The 19,077-nt window shown below is 44.6% G+C and overlaps 2 protein-coding genes across 2 annotated transcripts; one reads left to right on the top strand and one right to left on the bottom strand.

Moving 5' to 3' along the window:
- Window positions 1-275: 275 nt before the first annotated feature.
- Window positions 276-5,811, bottom strand: TP53I3 (tumor protein p53 inducible protein 3). Its single transcript, XM_079298064.1, has 6 exons — window positions 5,573-5,811; window positions 4,522-4,666; window positions 3,576-3,843; window positions 2,146-2,358; window positions 1,375-1,571; window positions 276-602 (listed from the first exon to the last, which is right to left on the bottom strand). Exons 2-6 carry the CDS (start codon window positions 4,657-4,659, stop codon window positions 396-398), a joined length of 1,023 nt encoding a protein of 340 aa, XP_079154190.1. The 5' UTR covers window positions 4,660-4,666; window positions 5,573-5,811; the 3' UTR covers window positions 276-395.
- Window positions 5,812-10,591: 4,780 nt separating this feature from the next.
- Window positions 10,592-18,949, top strand: FAM228B (family with sequence similarity 228 member B). Its single transcript, XM_079298062.1, has 5 exons — window positions 10,592-10,733; window positions 13,694-13,798; window positions 15,742-15,813; window positions 16,464-16,661; window positions 18,703-18,949. The coding sequence occupies exons 2-5, from the start codon at window positions 13,706-13,708 to the stop codon at window positions 18,784-18,786; spliced, it is 447 nt and encodes a 148-aa protein (XP_079154188.1). The 5' UTR covers window positions 10,592-10,733; window positions 13,694-13,705; the 3' UTR covers window positions 18,787-18,949.
- Window positions 18,950-19,077: the final 128 nt, after the last annotated feature.

The raw sequence follows: 19,077 nt of genomic DNA, 5'->3' as shown, positions 1-19,077 counted from the left end.
TGGGCGGAAACGCGGATGTGTCCCAGCGAGCACTGCGCGCTCCCCTCACGGAACCGGATCTATCCCGGCGTGCACCGCGCGGGAAGAGGCAGCGCGAGCCCCCCCACGTGACCGGTCCCGTCCCGCCCTTGGCCCCGCCCCGGGCCCGGGCCCCGCCCCCGCCTCAGCCGCGGCCCCGCGCGATGGATGCGCGATGGATGCGCGATGGATGCGCGATGGATGCGCGATGGATGCGCGATGGATGCGCGGTGCCAGGATTGCTGCGCCAACTCTTTAATAAACGCTTCCTCCTTATCCTTCCCCCCTCATCGCCCCCCACACGGATCGGTCCCGGTGTGGAGCAGAAGCGGCGGCATGGCCGCAGTGCGGCCCCCGCAGGGACTGTCCCACAGCAGCTACTGCAGCGGCCGTTTCTTGGTGCAAACGGGAATTTCGATGACGATTTTGCCGATGTTCTTGTTTTCCTCCATAGCCCTGTGTGCCTCAGCGATGGCGTGCAGGGGGTAAACGCTGTCCACGAGGGGCTGGAGACGGGGGGAAGCCCCTGCGGAGAAATGGGGCAGCACCTCCTCAGTGAAGGCTCTCACCAGCCGCTCCTTGTACTAGGAAAAAAAAAAAAATTAAAAAAACCACCTGCAAGGTTATTTCCAATCGTTTCACTCGCTGAAACTCAGCACGGCGTATAAAATGTACACAGCCCTCAAGGAGACACCTTCTGATATTCTCACTGTGAGATGGAGATAAAAACACCTGACGGGTCTGAATTACAAACAAGAAGGAAGCTTTTAAATTTTTTACATCTTAATTGAATGACATTCTCCAAAAGCAAGTGGTGTCTGCTCAGTGCAGAACCATTTAAATCAAGCTGATAAAGTACTTGGTACTTGTAAATATTCTGTCTTAAACCATGAACAGAATCTACCCTGGGGCTCTGCACTGCCTGTCTTTTACTGTCATATCTGAGAATAATCCACATAAAGTGAATTTTCCTTGGTAACTGGGCATCCAAACGGCCTTGGTTTCTACTTTGAAAAGTGACCTAATAGAGATGTTTATTTTCCCCTCCTCAGACTTGATCAAGTTGCTCGATCACTGGAATTTTATTTCTTCTAGGGCCAAATATCTAAATTGTGGTACTCATGAAGCACATTAAGAAGTCCTGGGTGTCTCTCCTTCAGGGAGGAATTTGATAAAAAGAGACAAAGCACATCATAACTTAATTTTGTGACATTTTCCAAAGTAATGCAGTAACCGTTCAAGGTGGGGCTTTTTTCAAGAATGTGTTTAACACTTGCTTTAAAAGAAATTTCACAGAACTGTCATAAATTTGAAAATCAAACTTATCAGCATACACTGCAGATAGCCACTACTTGCCTCCTTGTCTCGGGACCGTAACAGGCTGGTGTGGATGCTGGCTCTCTTGGAAAGCAGCCTTGCCAGCAAATCCCCATGGACTTCACCTCCACTCAGCAGTCCATAAATAATCCACCGGCCATCAGTGCTCAGACAGCTGAGATTCTTCTCCCAGTATGAAGCACCAACACAATCCAAAATAATATCTACTCCAGAACCTCAAGTAGAAACACAAGAGATTTCAGCAATGAAGTCAAACTGCGTTAAGGATGTGATAATTTCAAGCAAGACTAAAACCTTGTAATTTATAGGTACAGAATCAGCCTTACAATTATTGTTTTAACTTTCAACTGAAATTAGGAATTGGCACAGTGGCTGCCCCACCACTGGAAATGTTCAAGGCTAAGTTGGATGGGGCTCAGAGCAACCTGGGCTAGTGGAAGGTGTCCCTGCTCATGGCAGGAAGTTGGAACAGGATGATCTTTAAAGTCCTTTCCAACCCAGGCTGTGCTATGCTTCGTGATGATTCAAACACCAAAATGCAAGGATTTGGTCCCACAGTTCCTTGGGGAGACAATAACAAGGCACAATATTTCTGCCCCAAATGAACACAGACAAAAAGAGCCCATGCAGAAAACAGCACAATTAAACCCAGGAAAGGCCAGTTCTGGGCTGAACAGGATATCAGGTTGTGCTTACACTGCTGTCTGCTCCCTCAGCAAGTGACAGCTGAAACTGAGTGTGAACCCACATATTGGGACGTTCATTCACACTTTCACAAGAGGTTTTTACCTTGGGTGAACTCCAAGACCTTTTCACTGAAGTCTTCATTCTTGTAGTTGAACCCTGCAGCTGCTCCAGCGTTTGCTGTTGCTTCCAGTTTCTTCTGAGTTCCTGCTGTCACAATGGGAACAGCCTTTGCCAGTCTCACCAGCTGAATGGCTGCCATGCCAACCCCACTGGCTCCAGCGTGGATCAACACTCTCTCACCCTCCTGTACCTTACCTGGAGGAAGGCATAAGGAAAGTGCTCACCCTCTGGGCATAACTTTAAATTAAAACATGAACAGTCTGGAAAATATCAAAGAGGAGGTTGGAAGATATGCCCTTGATTGAAGTTTGGACACTTGGGCATCTTCATAGCCTTCGTAAAAGAGAGAAATCTGGAAGTAGCAGAGGTTGCAGTGCCCTGACAGGACATTGTTTTACCAGCCTCAGTGGAAGAACTTTGTCTTGGCCGTGTGAGGTTCTGGGTATCTGTGACCAGAGATGCTTAAGTGAGTGCAATCACAGCCTTTTTAAACCAGCAGTAGAAAACACACTTGGAAGATGTTCATACTGAGAAATCAGGCACTCATCAATGGAGAAATACCAGAAATGCTGGATGATGTTAAAGACCAGTTCTACCAATCATTTTGCCATCTATTTTGTGTTTCACCAGTTGCTCCTGAAAATGAGGCACCAAGTAACCTCCCACTGATCCCCAGGATGCAACACTGCTTGAAGCAAGTCTGCAGGGAAGTTATGTTTGGAACATTTGTTCCTTATTTAATCTTTTAGATGCTACTGCTAAAGAAGAATATTTTTTGCCTGAGGAAAACCCTGACAAGTGCTACTGTTTATTACCTTCATTTTTAAAATGAAGAGTGTGAGCTTCTGTCTATTTTAAATCAGCTCAGAGTGGATTTTACCTAAAAATAATATCTCTGTTAAACAAGGTGCAAGATGTTGCCTACTGTAGATCCATAAGCAATTAGTGATAAAGTTCTTTATACGGTCATGCAGCAGTGAAGCCAGATCCTTAGAAGTAAGATGTGTTTTCACGTATGTGGAAAATACGAGAATAATTTCAGGATTTAGGCTTAATGGAAGGTGCCCTGTCCATGGCAGGGGAGGGGAGCTAGATGATCTTTAAGATCTTTTTCAGCCCAAACCGCTCAGTGAATCAAACTCAGAAATACTGATGAAAAGAATTCTGACCATCTTTCCATATCTCTCCCTGTAAATATATCATCAGCAGAGTAGGTTGGCACTGGGGAGAGGTGGTCAAGATTCAAGGATTTGTGTCTGGCATACTGGATTCCAACCCACAAGAACAAAGTGACAGAGAAAAGGTTCTTTGAAGGCAAACAACATTCAAATGGAGGCAACAAGGAAAGGAATTTGTAGCAGAAAGGAAGATGATCTATTTTGGTGGGATAAATAGGCAAATGCACCTCTCACCTACAAAATGCAGCAGCTGAAATGCTGTTAGCCAGGCTTCAGGAATGGCTGCAGCCTGAATAGGAGTCATGTCTTTGGGAACTGGCATCAGGAGGCCTTCGGGCACGGTGACGAACTGAGCCTGGCCTCCCCCGGGGAGCAGCGCCATCACCGCATCGCCGATGTGCCAGCGCCCCGAGCAGCCGCGACCCAGCGCGGCCACGCTGCCCGCCGCCTCCAGCCCTAGAATGTCACTTGCTCCTCTGGGGGGAGGGTACTTCCCTCTCCTCTAAAACGGAAACAAAGAGAAGGCAAGGAAGGAAAAAAACAGACATCAATGAGTGTTATCACCTGCAATATTTCGTTCACATGTCTCCAGGCTAAATTTCTATTTGTTTGATCCTGATTTTGCCCTGTGCATATATGTTACAGTAATTTGAGATCTACTCTTGAAACATCTCTGCTTCCTAAGTATTATTCTTCCTAAGGTTTATTCTTAAAATAAGAATAAATTGAAATATTTGTGAGTCCTGTTTGTCCAGGCTAATCTTTGCTGTGGAGGTACTGTGGTCTCAATTTGCAGAGCATGGCTTGCAGCTCAAACTAATAATTTAAATGTGAATTTGAGTAAATTTTCTTCCACTGTGCCATTGGAACATTTCCTTTTCATGTCAATTATCCTGAAAAGGATCTAAGATCTAGAAAGATCCAGAGTTTTGGTTTTACATGTTCTGTTGAGAGATAGCTGCCTTTCCACACCAGCCCAGCACTGCACTAACTCAGATAAAAACAATTGTGTGCTGAATCAACAAACATCTCTCTTTCAGCCCTAATAAATGATCTCTCCCATCCAAATGCTCACCAGGTTCAAACTTTTTTAGCTCATCAGATCTGTCAAGACCTCACAGAGGGACTTGAAAAATCTGTGTTGTTTTTAGGTGAATAAATCTGCTTAACATACACATACCTGGAGTAAATCTGCCCTATTCAGAGCGCTGGCAGAGACCTTCACAAGAACTTCTCCTTCTCCCGGGTCTGGTTTCATCACTTCTTTCATGCAAAGATTTTCTGGGCCTCCTGGGCAATCAAAATAGGCTGCAAACATTTTCTCTAAAAAAAAAAAACAAAACCGAAACCTGAAAAAATGTTTCATGAATGCAGGCACACTTAAAGTGCAGTGGAAAAAATTCAGTAATGAAAGATAACAAATGTCTTTAAAAGTTCCTATTTATTTGCCTTGCCTTAGGAGATGATTTCTATGTGTGTGATTTTCTGTGATACATGTGATATGTGATATATGATATGATGTAATTCGTGTAAAGTTGTAAATAAATGTAGAATGGGTAATGTCTGTATGAATAAAATAATAAAAGCTTGAAAACCGGGAGCTGCAAAGGAGAAGCAATTACTGCCAACAAAAGCTGAAGAGCTAAGGTTAGCAAGAATAGTGGCAGTGGAGATGTCTCTGTCCAGGGAACACCCAAACGACAAGAGCCCCATAAACACCCATGATTAAGATAACCAAAGCCATCAAGAAAAATACATCTCAATGCCCGTTTCCAGTAAACCAAAATCTGCAAGTTACATCTCAATTCCACCTTCCTGTAAAACCTGAACCTGCCTTCATCAAAATTCATCGTCTCCCGGAATATAGTTTTGTCCAGCCCAACGCAGTAAAAGAAAACCATATGAATATGCGGAACCACGGAAGAAGACAAAGACCTTGGCTCCGGGCAAAGAAAAATTATATAAAAACTGGGCTAACTAAAGCGGGTTTGTGAATATTTGGGGATCCGGAGCGCTAGAGTTCGGATCATTGTGTGTTCACCCGGTGCCAGCTCGGCGCCGTCCCTTTTTTTTATTCTTTTATTTTTTAATTTTTTTATTGTGGCAATCGAGGACCGTGTTTCGATCGCAAAATAAATATCACTTATTTTAATTATATTTAATTCGGCTTGATCTCGTTTTTATCTAGAACAGTACAGGATCTCACTGCTGCAGGAATCCTTCAGGTTCCTCCTCAGATGCTGTTCCTGGGATCCTTTTGGCACCAGCAGCTGTTGAGATGGGCTGAGCTGTCAAGCCTCCTTCTGCCTGGTAAAATCAAACGAGAAGCAATCTTCTGTCTGCTCCTGAGTGCTGGGTGGAAGGAGATGAGAAGGAGAATCAATCACAATGGAACAACTGTACTACCTCCTGAGAGCAGCACGGGATGGGCTGCAGGCCAGAGCCTCTTCAGGTAACCAGCACTGTGTACAGACCACCCTGCCCTCGGTAAAAAATCACCGATTTCTGCACAGGGAAAGCTAAATGCATTGCCAGTTACTTCTGGTAAGACTGCAAATGCAGAATGATAAATAGCTTGAACCCCCAGGGATGTCAGTCTCCACAGGGTGGTGCTCTGTGGCTGTTTTATGGCGAATAAGCACTTCCAATTATTTGTATAAAATGTGATTTAAAGGCTTTTCTCTCTGAGGCTGGCTGTCTATTCGTTGTTTTCAATCGTTTAATCCAGTCCCACAAAATTTGCCTGTATCAGCAAAAAAATTTCAATGGGTGGCCCACCCGATGCCACGCTGTAACAATTGTTTCTACTGTCTTAACTGGGTACAAATTTAGTTAAAGATAAGATGTGAAAGGAGGTTTTGTCCCTCTTTCATCAGCGTTCATTAACCTGCTTTTTCATAAATTGTTGCTTGAAGCACGCCCACAAAAATGTAAAAAAAAGAAACCAAAACAAAACCGAAACCAAAATAGACAAGTGGATCTGAGTATTTACATTACTCTCAAATGCACAGAAAACCACAGGAAACGCGATACAAGTTCCCAGCCATTCCAAGCTCTCAGATCTGCCAGCAGGGGCTGAAAACAGCAATTTTAAGAAGCTGTGTGGCTCCGAGCTCACCTTTTTCCTGTACAGCAGGACGGGCAGCCTGTGCCCCGGGGCAGAGCCAGCCTGGCCGCGGGAGCACAGTCCGATCCCGGCTCCTCCTCTCCCAGCTCCTCTCCCTTGCCCTCGGTACTGCCCTGCAGGTCAAGGGGAGGAACAGGGCGAGGTTCTTCTGCTTTGGAGCCACAGATACGAGGAGTCAGAAATATCAGCACAGCTCACCATTATTTCTGCTAACGACCTGGATCGTCCCGCGGGTTGGCACGGGAATCTGTTTTCCTGCTCGGGGAAGCTTGGCCCACTGCCCTGCCTGTGCCAGGGTGTGTGTGTGTGATGGGCTGTGCTCCAGCTGAGCAATGCTGTGATTTCAGAATCTGAGCGTCCCAGACTCCATCTGCTCCAGGGCACTGAGGGGTGGGAGCTGTGCCAGCCCTGATGCCACAAACGCGCTGGGGAGGCTGTCCTGGGCTCTGTTCCTGGACCTGTCCATGTCCCCACACCCCCTGTGTTCCTACCTGATGCTTTGGAATCAGAACCAGTACTGTTCTAGCAGCCTGATGATATCTCCTGGAGCTTTGCAGAAGGATCAGATCACACCTGTCTCTGTGTCCTAGTCACCAGCTCTCAAGTGTTTGAGCTGTCATGGAATAAAACTGACACTTCAGACTATTTAAAAAAATGGCAACTCATATGTGTGAGATTTTTCGGTGGATTTTTTCCCTGTAATAATGAGATTTTTTGATCCAGGCTTTTAAGCTCCTCTTTGAAACGGAACAAATTTAGAATCAAGTACAGCTAAAAATTCTTTCTCACATGACTTGACAAGCTAATAGTTGATCTGTTTCTGAAGATGAAAAGATGAAAGCCTTGTCATTGACTACTACTGAGAACTAGAGAAAAAGTAGCCTTGAGGCCTTACTTTTCTCAGGCCATTACAAGGTCAAGAAATTATAACAATAATTATGCACCTGCAGGGCACATGAGAGAGGTAATGTTTTGTAAAAGTATGTTTTAAGAAAGGTGTTGCCTTCTTTAGCCAATAAGTCTTTTCTATTTTGTTTTGCACAAACTACCCTTTATATATGTGTAGTGTTTCTTTAAATAAAGCTCCCTTTCTCTCTTGCTTCTCCATTACATGAGGAACTATGTTGCATTATCCTTTTAGCACCCTTATAGACTTAAAATGCAACAAAGCCTGGTTTATAGTACACATAGCCTGATTCCGTGCTGGTTCTGATATTGTCCCTCCTCCACTGTCCCCAGAGAACTTTGCAATCCACTGCAGTTTAAAATAACTTTCTATTGCAGTCACTGAGTGCAAATTCGCATGATAAAAATAAATTTTATTATTTAAGGATGTACAGTACAGTCTGAAAATGTATTAATGTAGCAATTTCTTTTGTCCCTTGGGTCTGTGGCCCCCTGCATAGCTGTAATGCCATTAGAGAACTTACTTTGCTTAGTGAGATTAATAACTATGTTATCTGGAAACAGGCTAAAATACAGCATTACAAAGATAAGGCAAACCATCTCAAACTAAATATTGAAGACATCACTTTCAATTCAGTTAAGAAACTTAGAGGGCAGATGCATAGGGTAGTTCTTTTTATGGGCAGCAAGTCCACAAATGTTTTTGAAAAAACAGAAGGGAGCTCCGCAGCTGGAACATTGTAAAGCAGCAGTTTTTTGTTTAAAATTTTGAACTTCTGTACTTTATTTCCTAATAAGCACTCTTGAGGTTGGTGAAGTCCAAGTTTTCTGTTGATTCAGTTTCTCTCTAAAGCAGTCTGCTGTAATAATACTAGGGCATAAATTTAAAAAAAAAAAAAAAATCAACAATTATAAAAGTCATATACAGAACTGCTGTAATGGAGATGCTTTTTTTCAAGTTCACATTCCCCTCACACTGCACTCAAATGATAACAATGCTGTATCTATCTGAAAATAAAAAATATCTTTATTTGTGAGGTATTATCTGCTCTGAAGAATAAACACTGAGCAGCACTTTAAATAATTTTGAGAAATATCTTGTAACATGCAAAGAAAAGTTACTTTTTTTTCCCCCACAAAGAAATCCTCCAGGATAGCAAGAGTGAACTCCAAAGAATAGGTACTGCAGACCTGGCCCTGGAGAAACTTAGCATTAGTCTCTGCTGGTAACAGTGGCCAGCTATGAACAATGTGACTATTTGCAAGAACAAATAATGTGTGGATATTGTTACAGGATTTTGAAAGCGTTGATGTTTTTTGCAATATTTCAGTTTCACACTTTCTGCCTTCCTCCCATAGCAGAAAACAAAAAGACCTCACATCAAATATGGTGTGGCTCCTGAATTTATTACTGAGCCAGCCAGGCAGACTTGAGGCTAAATAATACAATGGCACCTTTTGGACCTTCTTCAGCTCTGTGTATAGTCCTGCTGAAAATAATAAGCTAGAGCTAGTCTGAAGTTAGCTTGTTGGGGAAGGCCTTGCTGTTAGGGTTAATGAATCTCATTCCCCCAAGGCTCAACATCTGTTTAATGTCTTTATTGATGGTTTGGATGAGGGGACCAGTCCACTCTCAGTGGGTTCCAAGACAGCACCAGTTTGGGCTGGAGTGTTGATCTGCTGGGGAGTGGGAATGCTCTGCAGAGGGATGTGGGCAGCCTGGATCCACGGGCTGAGGTCAATGGTTTGGGGTTCAACAAAGCCAAGTGCTGGGTCCTGTGTTTGGGTCACAGCAACCCCTGCAGTGCCACAGGCTGGGGCAGAGGGGCTGGAAAGCTGCCCAGTGAAAATGGAGCTGGGGCAGCTGGTGACAGCAGATGGACATGAGCCAGGTGTGCCAGTCAAACATTGGAACAAGATGCCCAGGGCAGTGATGGAGTCCCCATCCCTGGAGGTATTTAAAAGATGTCTAAATGTGGCACTGATGGGCATGGTTTAGTGGTGGGCTTGGCAGTGCTGGGTTAGTGGCTGGACTTGATGGTCTTCAGGTCTTTTCCATCCTAAATTATTCTGTGGTTCTGTGATTCTGGGCACAGGCAGAGCTGTCATTGGATAGAGGAATGGCCTTCTTTCATGTGCTGTATCAGTGAGAGTAACTTGGCAGCTACACTGCAGTTCCACTGCATTGTTTCTCCAGAACTGGGCAGGAAATACTTCTGCATCAACTCCTGGTATTGAATCTATATCTATGTTCCCAACAGGCATCCTGGTTCAGCCACAGCTCTGGGGTTATAGCATGGGCACAGCACATTCCATTCCAGCCAGTCTCAAGGCCACAGAAGGGACATACATCTTTACCATCAGGATCGCTGAGCACAAAGTAGTTAAAAATAACTCCTTCAAAATGCCACTTGAGTGGCATCTTTGTCCAAAAATCAAAGGTGTGAAATTAGCAATCACCTTGCAAGTCAGCTGCCTGTTCCCAGCACTGTGCTCTGAGGCTGAGAGAACAAGTGGGTTTAGTAGAGCGCTGTGCTCCCTGCCATTATGGCTGCTTTGTGCTCTGGCTTCACAGAGTTTCTGCCTCTGCTGTCACTTCCCAGGAACCTCTTGATCTCCCGCATTAAAGCCAAAGGTCAATGCACAGACTTGGCTTTATAGCGGTGATAAGTGCATTTTCCACATGTTTTTTTTTGTGCTGGAAAGGCTTCAGCAAAGACTGAAGTTGGTTCATCTTCATTCTATTCTGTAAAAATAAAGTGTAAAGGGCTCGAGGAAAAACCCCGTCTACACAGCACGCAGTTATTGTGAGACCTGTGTGTCATTGCAGCAATGCTGGAGGAAAAAGCCGTGACATTTCCCTCATTTGATTTTAAAGCTGGCTGGTGGCAGTTTCAAATTTAGTGCCATGGTCAGCACTGCTGGGGGATGTGTGAAATCTTGTAATACGGTTTAATGAACTTTGGGTAGTAAACCAGGGATCCAGAGTGCCGCGGCTCGGCTCGGCTCGGCTCGGCTCGGCTCGGCTCGGCTCGGCTCGGCTCGGCTCGGCTCGGCTCGGCTCGGCTCGGCGGAGCCGTCCTCGCTCCTGATTGGCTCGCTCAGGGCGCGCTCCCTCTCTGATTGGTGGGAAGCGCTGCCGGCAGGAGCGCGCGCGTTGGAGTTGCCATGGCAGTGCAGGACGCTGCGCGGCCGGGCGCGGAGGGATCCGGCTGTGCCTCTCCATGTCTGTCTTCGGGGCCCGATCCGGGCTGCCGCAACGTTGACCCCACGGGTTGCTGTGTCCCTGTCCCCACGGGTTGCTGTGTCCCTGTCCCCACGGGCGGCATCGCCTCATCCTGAGAGGCTGAGGGTGATGGGTGAGGGTCTATTTTTTTCCGACGGAAGGTCACGGAGGGGCGGTGCTGTTGTGGGGAGCCATTTTCCCCCGGCGGGGCGGGGCCGCGCTGGGCTGGGCTCTGTTGCCGCCCTGTCCGCCCGGCCCTGAGGGCTCCTGGTGCTGTGTTCACTCTCCCCAGTGTCCCCACTGTCCCCACTCTCCCCAGTGAGGGGCCCCGGCTCGGGTGGTAGGTGTGGATCTTTGCTTCCTGCCCCCTCTTTCCTGGGGCCCCCGAAGTGCAGGGCCAGGCCCGGACCCTCGGGCATGCGCGTGTTTCCTGTTAGCTCCGCATTCCCAATGTAGAAGGTTCTGTTCACGGAGCTACACCGCTCGCAATAGACTCGTTCTCTCACCGTTCTCTGCCCTGCACCTGAGGCAGTGAGAGGGGATCACTGACATCTGTGCAGTGATACGGGAGCCTACAGGGCTGAAGGGGGTTTTGAGAGGACTGAGGCATGTATGAGGGCGCTTATATTTGTCACAGAATGATTACAATGTGTATCCTCAAAGCTGCTGCTAAGCCTCGTATTTGGGCACAGAGTGTGAATTTTAGCAGGTGGGTGTTTGGGGAAGAACCTTGTTTTAGTGAGGAAAGGAGAGAAACCTGTCTTTAAAACTTACTGATAAAGAGCTATACTGCTGACAGTGCAGAAGGATGCATGTTTATCTAGCAAGGATTTCTAGGCATGGTTATTCTCAGGTTTAATCATCACAGAAGGGTTTGGATTGGAAGGAACCTTGAAGATCATCTTGTTTCAACTCCCTGCCAGGGACAGGGACCCCTTCCACTATCCCAGGTTGCTCCAAGCCCCATCCAACCTGGCCTTGAACTCTTCCAGGAATCTGGCACGGTGAAACAAATGTCCAAATACAGAACAGCCAGGCTGCTCTGGGATTTGGCATCTGCAGACTGCAACTGCTAGATTGACTGAATGCTTGTTTTATCCACTCAGATTCTGGAAATCCTTTATTTCTGTCTAAGCCTGTGATTAAACCTGTAGTTTCAAGACCTGCAAAACAGCTGCTGTCTCATATGCAGAGGGGAGGGTTGCAAACTCAGTAGCAGCTTGAGTTATGAAATTGGTGGGGGTGGGGTTGAAATCTGCAGCTAGAGTCTTTACCACTTGAGGGTTCCTGAAGGTAGATTGCTGCAGAAGCAGATTTTCTGTGTTTGCTCTGTTTTATCTCCTCTGGGGTCCCAATTCTCTGAGGAGGTCAGACACCTCCTCTGCTTTGTGCTCAGTCTTTCTTTGTAAGGTGGATGGAATCTTAATACTAGCTACTAAAAATAGATAGAAAGGAGGGAAATCGTTATTTGGGTAGGAGGGTTATTTGATTTGCTTGTTTTACAAGCTTAGAAATATTAAAATATGAATTTTCCTCATCTGAAGCTTGTCCAGGGATTTGCAGCATCCCTGTCTCACAAGAACAAACCTGCTTGGAGTTGAAGGAAATCTGTAAATGGTGGCATGACACAGGAGCCTGTGGCACCTGTGCCTGTAGGGGGATATGTTGCTCATAGGAAGCTGTGTTGGATTTTTCTAATGCCAAATCTATAGCACATCAGGTACCCAAATCTCTTCAGCCCTTGCCATTTGACTGTTAATTTTGTGTCAAAAATCTGGTCTGTGAGGTTTGCTTTTCTTCAAGCTGGCACTGAGACTGATACTTTGGGTTTTGCCTTTTTTTTTTTTTCTTTTATATGTTCTCTATATTCTTCACACATTTATTTGTAACTATCACCTATTGTATTAGCAGCTAATTTTTCCAGTACTGTTCCATGGCCTTTCCTTAAGCAGAAAGACAGAACAAAATCCAGTCAGAAAAGACAAAAAAGCATTGCTATGAGGATGCAGGAATATCCCAGCAGAGGTTTTTGTCAGTGTACAAGAGGAGGGAATATAAAATGAAACAAATAAAGATGTAGATTACAGGCTTTACCTTGAACTGATGGTAAGAAATTTGAATCTGTACTCCAGAGAGGTAAGCTGGGAGTCAGATATTGTCACTAAAGTGCTGGATTGGACAGAATAAATTTTTAAGTATTGTCTTCTACCAAAAAAAAAAAAAAAAAAAAAAAAATATATATATATATATACACGTGTATCTTCTATGAATAAATGAGAGTCTTTGCATTTTCTTTTTACTTGATATTGCAAAAAATAATTGAATATCAGATTTATATTTTTTTTAATAACTGAAAGATCTGTCTGAAAACCTGGGGTCAGTATCTCTGTAGAAACAATCTTTTCTTTTGTTCCATTCTTTACCTAAGTAATGTTGTGAATCCATTGTTTCCTGGAAGCAGCCTGTTTCCAGTGAATCTGAAACAGGGGTTTAAACAGAGGTTCCTGTAAAGGCCATTTTGCCTCTGTGGTTCCAGTGTCTCTGTTATAAATAAATCCAGGTGTCCTGATGCACATACAAGAGAGGGGATGGAATTTTCTGACTGGAGCTGAGTTAGCACTTCAGCATAAGTTTTATCTGGTAGAACTAACTTTAAAAACCAGTAAAATGAAGCCAGCCCTGGAGTGGGATGTGGCAGTTACTTGAAAGGGACTTTTATGTGATTGAAAAAGGCACAAAGGAAAGAAGTAATAGTCTAGGGGTGAAATTTGATAACTTTGAAATGTTTCCAAAGCTGACAGGCATTTTCAAATAATTTGTCCATCACTGTTCTTTGAAAGAAAATGTGCTGTCCATGGTGTGTGGAGATGAGGACAGACAGTTCCACCAGAGGCAGTGTCTGACTGTGAACCTGACACTTCATTTCTCTGTGTGTTGTGGTGACAGGAAAATGCTGCAGGTGTCAGCAGTTAGAAGTCCTTTAGAGATTTGTTTCATGGATTGATAGAAATTGTAAGTAAATTTAGTTTTTGCTGTTAATACGATAGTTTTATATGGTTTTGATGGTTTTATTGTTTTTTTTTTTTTTTCCAGATTAATCCAACCATGGGTAGTGTGAATAGCTCAGAGGGTCCCTGGCTACAAAGATTTGCAAATGGGAAACTTGTGAGAAAACGCAGGCGGCAGCAGCCTTGGAAGGTGAGAGACCCCCAGCATTCCTTCAGCTGGAGGTTCTGCTGTGCAGAGCACAGGGGAGCAGTGCCTGTAACTGGGCCCTGTATTGGAACTGGCCACCCAACCCCACTGAAATCCTGACAGTGTTTTCTGGTCTGTCTGGGCTCCCCTTGCCTGCCTGGCATCTGCCTGAACTCCTGTGTGAGCCCTGACAGGAGCTTTGTGCTGCTCTCTGTCCCTCCACAGCACACTCAGAAGTTGTGTTGCTTCTTACCATTCCATCCCAGTTTGTGGAACCAGGATGAGAAGCTGATCTTTGTAGAGCAGGTTGTCTTTTTATGCAGACCTTTTCTTTTCTTTACATTTATCCAGAGGTTCTCCTCAGCACCAGCAGAGTGGCACAGCCAATAATCTTGATTGCAGCAGATGTTTTGGGAAGGAAAATATTGCCAAAGATTGGCTAACACAGAAGGAAGGGGTTCTGTTGCTTGAAGGTGTGAGTAGAGGAATGAAATGGAAGTTATGAAGGGAAGAATGAAAAATTGCTATTGCAAAGTTCAATAAAATCTGAGAGATGTTTGTCATGAAGAAGGAGAACAAAGAATTCTGAAAATAGCAACAGATTCAACAGGTTTTATTGAGCTGTTGCATCCTTTTGAGGCTTTATTGAATACTTGCAGTTTGGTGTGTGGAAAAGTTTCCCATTAAACCTGAAGCAAGCTTGTGACTAGTTAGAATCACAGACTCATGGAACAGCCCAGGCTGGAAGGAACCTTGGAAGATCATCTGGCCCAGCCTTTCATGGGAGGGTATCCAGATGAGGGTATCCAGCTCCCTGTCCAATTGCACTTTGGAAATCTTCAGTGGTGGGGTCTCCATCACATCCTCTGGGAGGTTGTTCAATGAATGAATGATCTCACTGTAAAAATTTCTTTCTTACATTGAGATGAAACCTCTGCCAATGCACCTTGTACCTCCTACCCTTGTCTCCTTGCTGTGGCTTCTGGTGAAGTGAGAGCCTCTCTCCTCTTCGTAGCTGCCCTGTAAGTAGAACTGTTGTGAGGCTGCTCCTGGGCCTGCTTTTTTTCCAGGGACAAGAGACTTCATTCCTTCAGTCAAAGGACACACAGCTCCTTTGGTTCTTAAGGATTCTTCAGGATATGTATCATCCTGAAGGAAAACTCTTCTCCAGTTCAGCAGTGATGGTTCTGAGCTGGAGTGATGGCCATATCTTTGTGCTGCTGTTACAGTGCTGGCTTTAGAAGGGATCTGTGACTATGTGAAGTAAATTCATTAGGCATAATACAACATACCAGTTATTTCAAACAGTAGGATGAAAGGATCTTAAAACATGCCAGAAATTTAGATTTCCTCTTTCTCATTTGTTTTTGGTGGAATTTTTAATACTTCTTGTCTCTTCTTTGCTTGCTCTGATGTATGATGTCCTGCTCATCCCAGTGTAATAAACCTTTGGGAGCTAGTCAGCAGAGCCAAGGCCCACATGACTGAAAACTACACTGGAAATAAAAATCAATATTAAGCACAGGGAGTAGCAGGCTAATATTCCATTCTATGCATAAAATGCATTCTATCTGCAAATGAGAGATTTGGTCTGCATTGCCTGTACTCCTTAGCTGGAGTGCAGGAGTTAATGAGCCACATTTGGCACAGGTGAGGAACTGTGGCAAGGAGGAGGTGATGTTTGGTCATGTGAGGAGCAGCCAAGGAGGTCTGAGCATGTACACCCTAATTCTCATTCCAGTTCTCATTCCACTTCTTCCAATGCTCTTCTCTTGCTACTTAACCCAACTGCTCAGAGCAAATCCTGCAAGGATTTTCCAGCTGGGTTGTGGTGTAGTGTGCCTTTAATCACCACACTGGTAATTATTTTGAATTCAAAAGTAAATCTAACTCCTACTCTTAAGTCCTGCTTTCACCTCATGTGGGCTTTTTTCATGTTTTGTTAGGCAGCACCTGATCAAAGCCGAGACATCATTGCTTCTGTTCAGTGCATCTTGGACAGAGAAAATTTTGTGAGGGTAAGAAGTGTTACATCTTTTCTCATTTGCTGTGTGCCTTCCTGCATGTCAATATCTTTAGTTCCTAAACAGTGATTCATGAGAAAATGTTAATTGCCTGTATGTATTCTTGAAAAAAAACTAATTTAGAGTTACGAGCTTCTCACCTTTTCAATCTCCTCTGGATAAACCCAAATTGTGAATTCCAGGTGATTTGAACTGCCCAGTTAGCATCTTTGTTCTGTGGGTGTGGTAACTGGTGACAGTGGTGCTGTGAGCAAAGGGCAGGAGGGCTGCTCTGATGTGTTCCAGCAAATTGCCAGTGCTGCAGAGAAGGTCCTTCTGCTGCCTGCCTTGCAGAGTCTGGTGCCTGCAGCCCCCTGCTCTGCAGGGGTTTCAGCTCAATAACCTGACGGGAAAATCAGTCATTTTCTGCCAGTCTTACACCACAGCTTCAAAAATTAAGAGTCTGAATGCCAGAGCTCTAGAAAGGGCAAGCTTGGAAACAAGTGGGAAGTGGAGAGAGGGAGGAGCAGAAGGAAGGGCTGGAAAACAGATGCCTTGGAGCAGTGAGCAGTCAGGTCAGCCAAGCTGCAAGCCTTCACCTGTGGAATCTTTACTGTCATCAGCCAATAGTTTATATGGTTTTTATTTTCCATTTTTCACTTAAGGAGGTGGACAGATATTTGAGGCACAGTGATTTCCTTAATCTGAGAAAGAAAGAGCTTCTCTACAAAAAATATCTTGAGGATGTTTCAGAGCCATTTATGCAGAAAATGAAGGACCGAATGGACAGCCAGTCAGAGAAAGGAATGCAGAAAAGGAGACAAGAACAATTTTCTCAATATTTAAGCTACTGTACAAAGAAGGTATCAATGAGAAGCACATTTCTGTCATGGAGAGGGTTGTATGCCGAGGGTTGTGACAAGATCAGGGGTTTAGCTGTTATTTCCTGTTGAGTAACCTGGAGTTCAGCTATACCTTGCCTGTAACTTACTTTTCCCAAGGAATTATCACCATCAGCAATGGTGATGTTACAGCTGTGTGCATTCACCAGCAGCTGTGAACAGCAGCATTGCTTGGTGCAGTGAACACCTGCTGGGGTCTGAATATGGTGAGACACCCTATTGAGGTGTGTTTCCCCCCATAGGCTGGACCATTTAGTGGGAAAACCTTGAGCTCTGTCATCTGAAACCAAAAACTGAGTGAGCAGGGTGTGGGCTGCACTCTCATGTCTCAGGAGTTCAGCTACAGGAGTACTGCACCTTTGTTGGCACAGCATAAGTGAAATGATTTTGTGGTCTTGGATGCTACTGATCAAGCCTCATAAAAGAAAAAATATGGGAACAGAGAGATAGAAATATCTTTTTTTAAGTCTGCATGCAAGTAATGGACCCAACTCATGGATTTTGTGGTTCTGTATGTTTCAGTATTCATACAAAATTGCAAATTGCAGTCACTGTAGAAAATACTCGTTAGTTTTCTTCATTTTGTTCTTGATTTCACAGCACTCTTGAATATCAGATCAAACAACTAAACTTTATGCATCTCAGCAATGAAAAAAAAGAGAAAAATAAAAGCAGTTATGTAATCTACCACAAAAATAATTCTTTATGAGAGCAGGCAGTTGTTGTCAGTGGAAACCACTGCACAGTGAGACTGTAAACAATCTACTCATCCAGAAATGAAAATATAATGGAAGCTATGTTGTTTTAAAGAGACCAAACTATCTTTTTCAAAGGCCTGATGTGACAGGCCCATACATTTAAACTGCATGGAATGACAAAGAGCTGAACCAGTCGTGCTGCTGAAGTCCTGGGATTTAGGCTGTGTTGGGTGTACTGTACCTGTCTGGGTCTGCATCAGTCCATCTTGCAAGCTGCTGTGCCAGGTCAGGAATTTGCTGGGTGCCCTCCAGAAGCAGTGGCTGATGTACTGGGATGTGTCCTGCTTGAAGGGGAGCAGCAGCATATGGTCAGCTTCTACCTTTCCTCCTTGCTCTGTGGTGTCAGCTCTGTCACCATGCCTGAAGAGCAGGCTGAGGCCCTTCATATTTACAGGACAACTTACTTGCATAACTTTGCATTAACTGTGGCAGTAAATGATAAATTTTGCAGGACTTGAGACACTTGTGTGGGTTAGTTAATGTGGTTAATTCTGGGTATGTTTTCCCTTCCTTCTCTTCTTTTTGCCCATTTTCTTTTACTCTCTTCCCTGCTATCAGGCTTCTCCTTCACCTGTGGCAGTGTTGTTGATGAGATGGAGCTGTGGCCTGGACAGGTGTGGGTTCAGGTCTTTATTCCAATGAATAGATGGAAAAGCCAGCTCATGAGCATCTTGCAGATCAGTGACCTGCCTAAGGCTGTGTTCACACACTGAGTTCACTCACTCCTGTTTTTTCTTTTTAACATCTGTTTTGCTGAAATGACAGAATATTTGGAGTTGTAAGGGACCCAGAAGGATCATCTAGTCCAGCTATAAAGTGAGTGGCCCATTGTGGGATCAAACCCTTGACCTTGGTGTTACTAGCACCATGCTTTGACCAACTGAGCCAATCTCAGGGTTTCCTTCTCTAGAAAGACATTAAAAAAAAAACCCAAAACAATTCCATTGTCCTGACTGTCCTAGATAAGGTTAGCATTTTAGCCTGCAATTATTTCTGGATGCTTCATGAAATCATTTATTATGCATTTATGCCTGTGATAAATTAAAATGGATGGAGGAATTTTCCTGTTACAGTTCAGTCACTTTCTTTCTTAGGTGCAGTGTATGAAAATTTGGGGATTCTTTTTTCAACCACCTCTGGTGCTTGTTATGCCATGCCTGGCTCTGTCCCACCCTGACTGACTGCTTTCTCTGTTGTAACTACCAGCAGCTTCTGAGACCTGACCAGTACTGCTTCTCCCACAGGGCTCCGTGTTTTTGGATGATTATGACCCATCAGAGTATGATCCATTCTTCCAGAAGAATGGCACAGACTGCTGGAAGGTGTGAGGAGGTTTGGAGTTCCACTTTGACCAGCAGGAAGTTAACAGAGTGTGCTCCTGATGTGCTGCTGGGGGGCTGCTCTAGAGGAGCACATTCTAGTTTTACTAACTCACTCCTACTGCATTTCACCCTGAGAGGTGTTTGAACATGGTTTTCACCAGTCTGGATCTATACTAAGCCCAGTTTTTGAGGCACAGTAGCAATGACAGGGGGAGGTTTGTTTTCCTCATTTCAAATCCCTTGTGGCAGCACAAGAGGTGTCCTGTTGGAGAGTTCCCAGGCAAGCTCAGTGTGTGC

The sequence above is a fragment of the Erithacus rubecula genome (genome assembly GCF_903797595.1).
Source record: "Erithacus rubecula genome assembly, chromosome: 2".
Taxonomy (NCBI): Eukaryota; Metazoa; Chordata; class Aves; order Passeriformes; family Muscicapidae; genus Erithacus; species Erithacus rubecula.
Note: the sequence above shows the minus strand (reverse complement) of the source record. Positions and strands in the feature narration are given on the sequence as shown.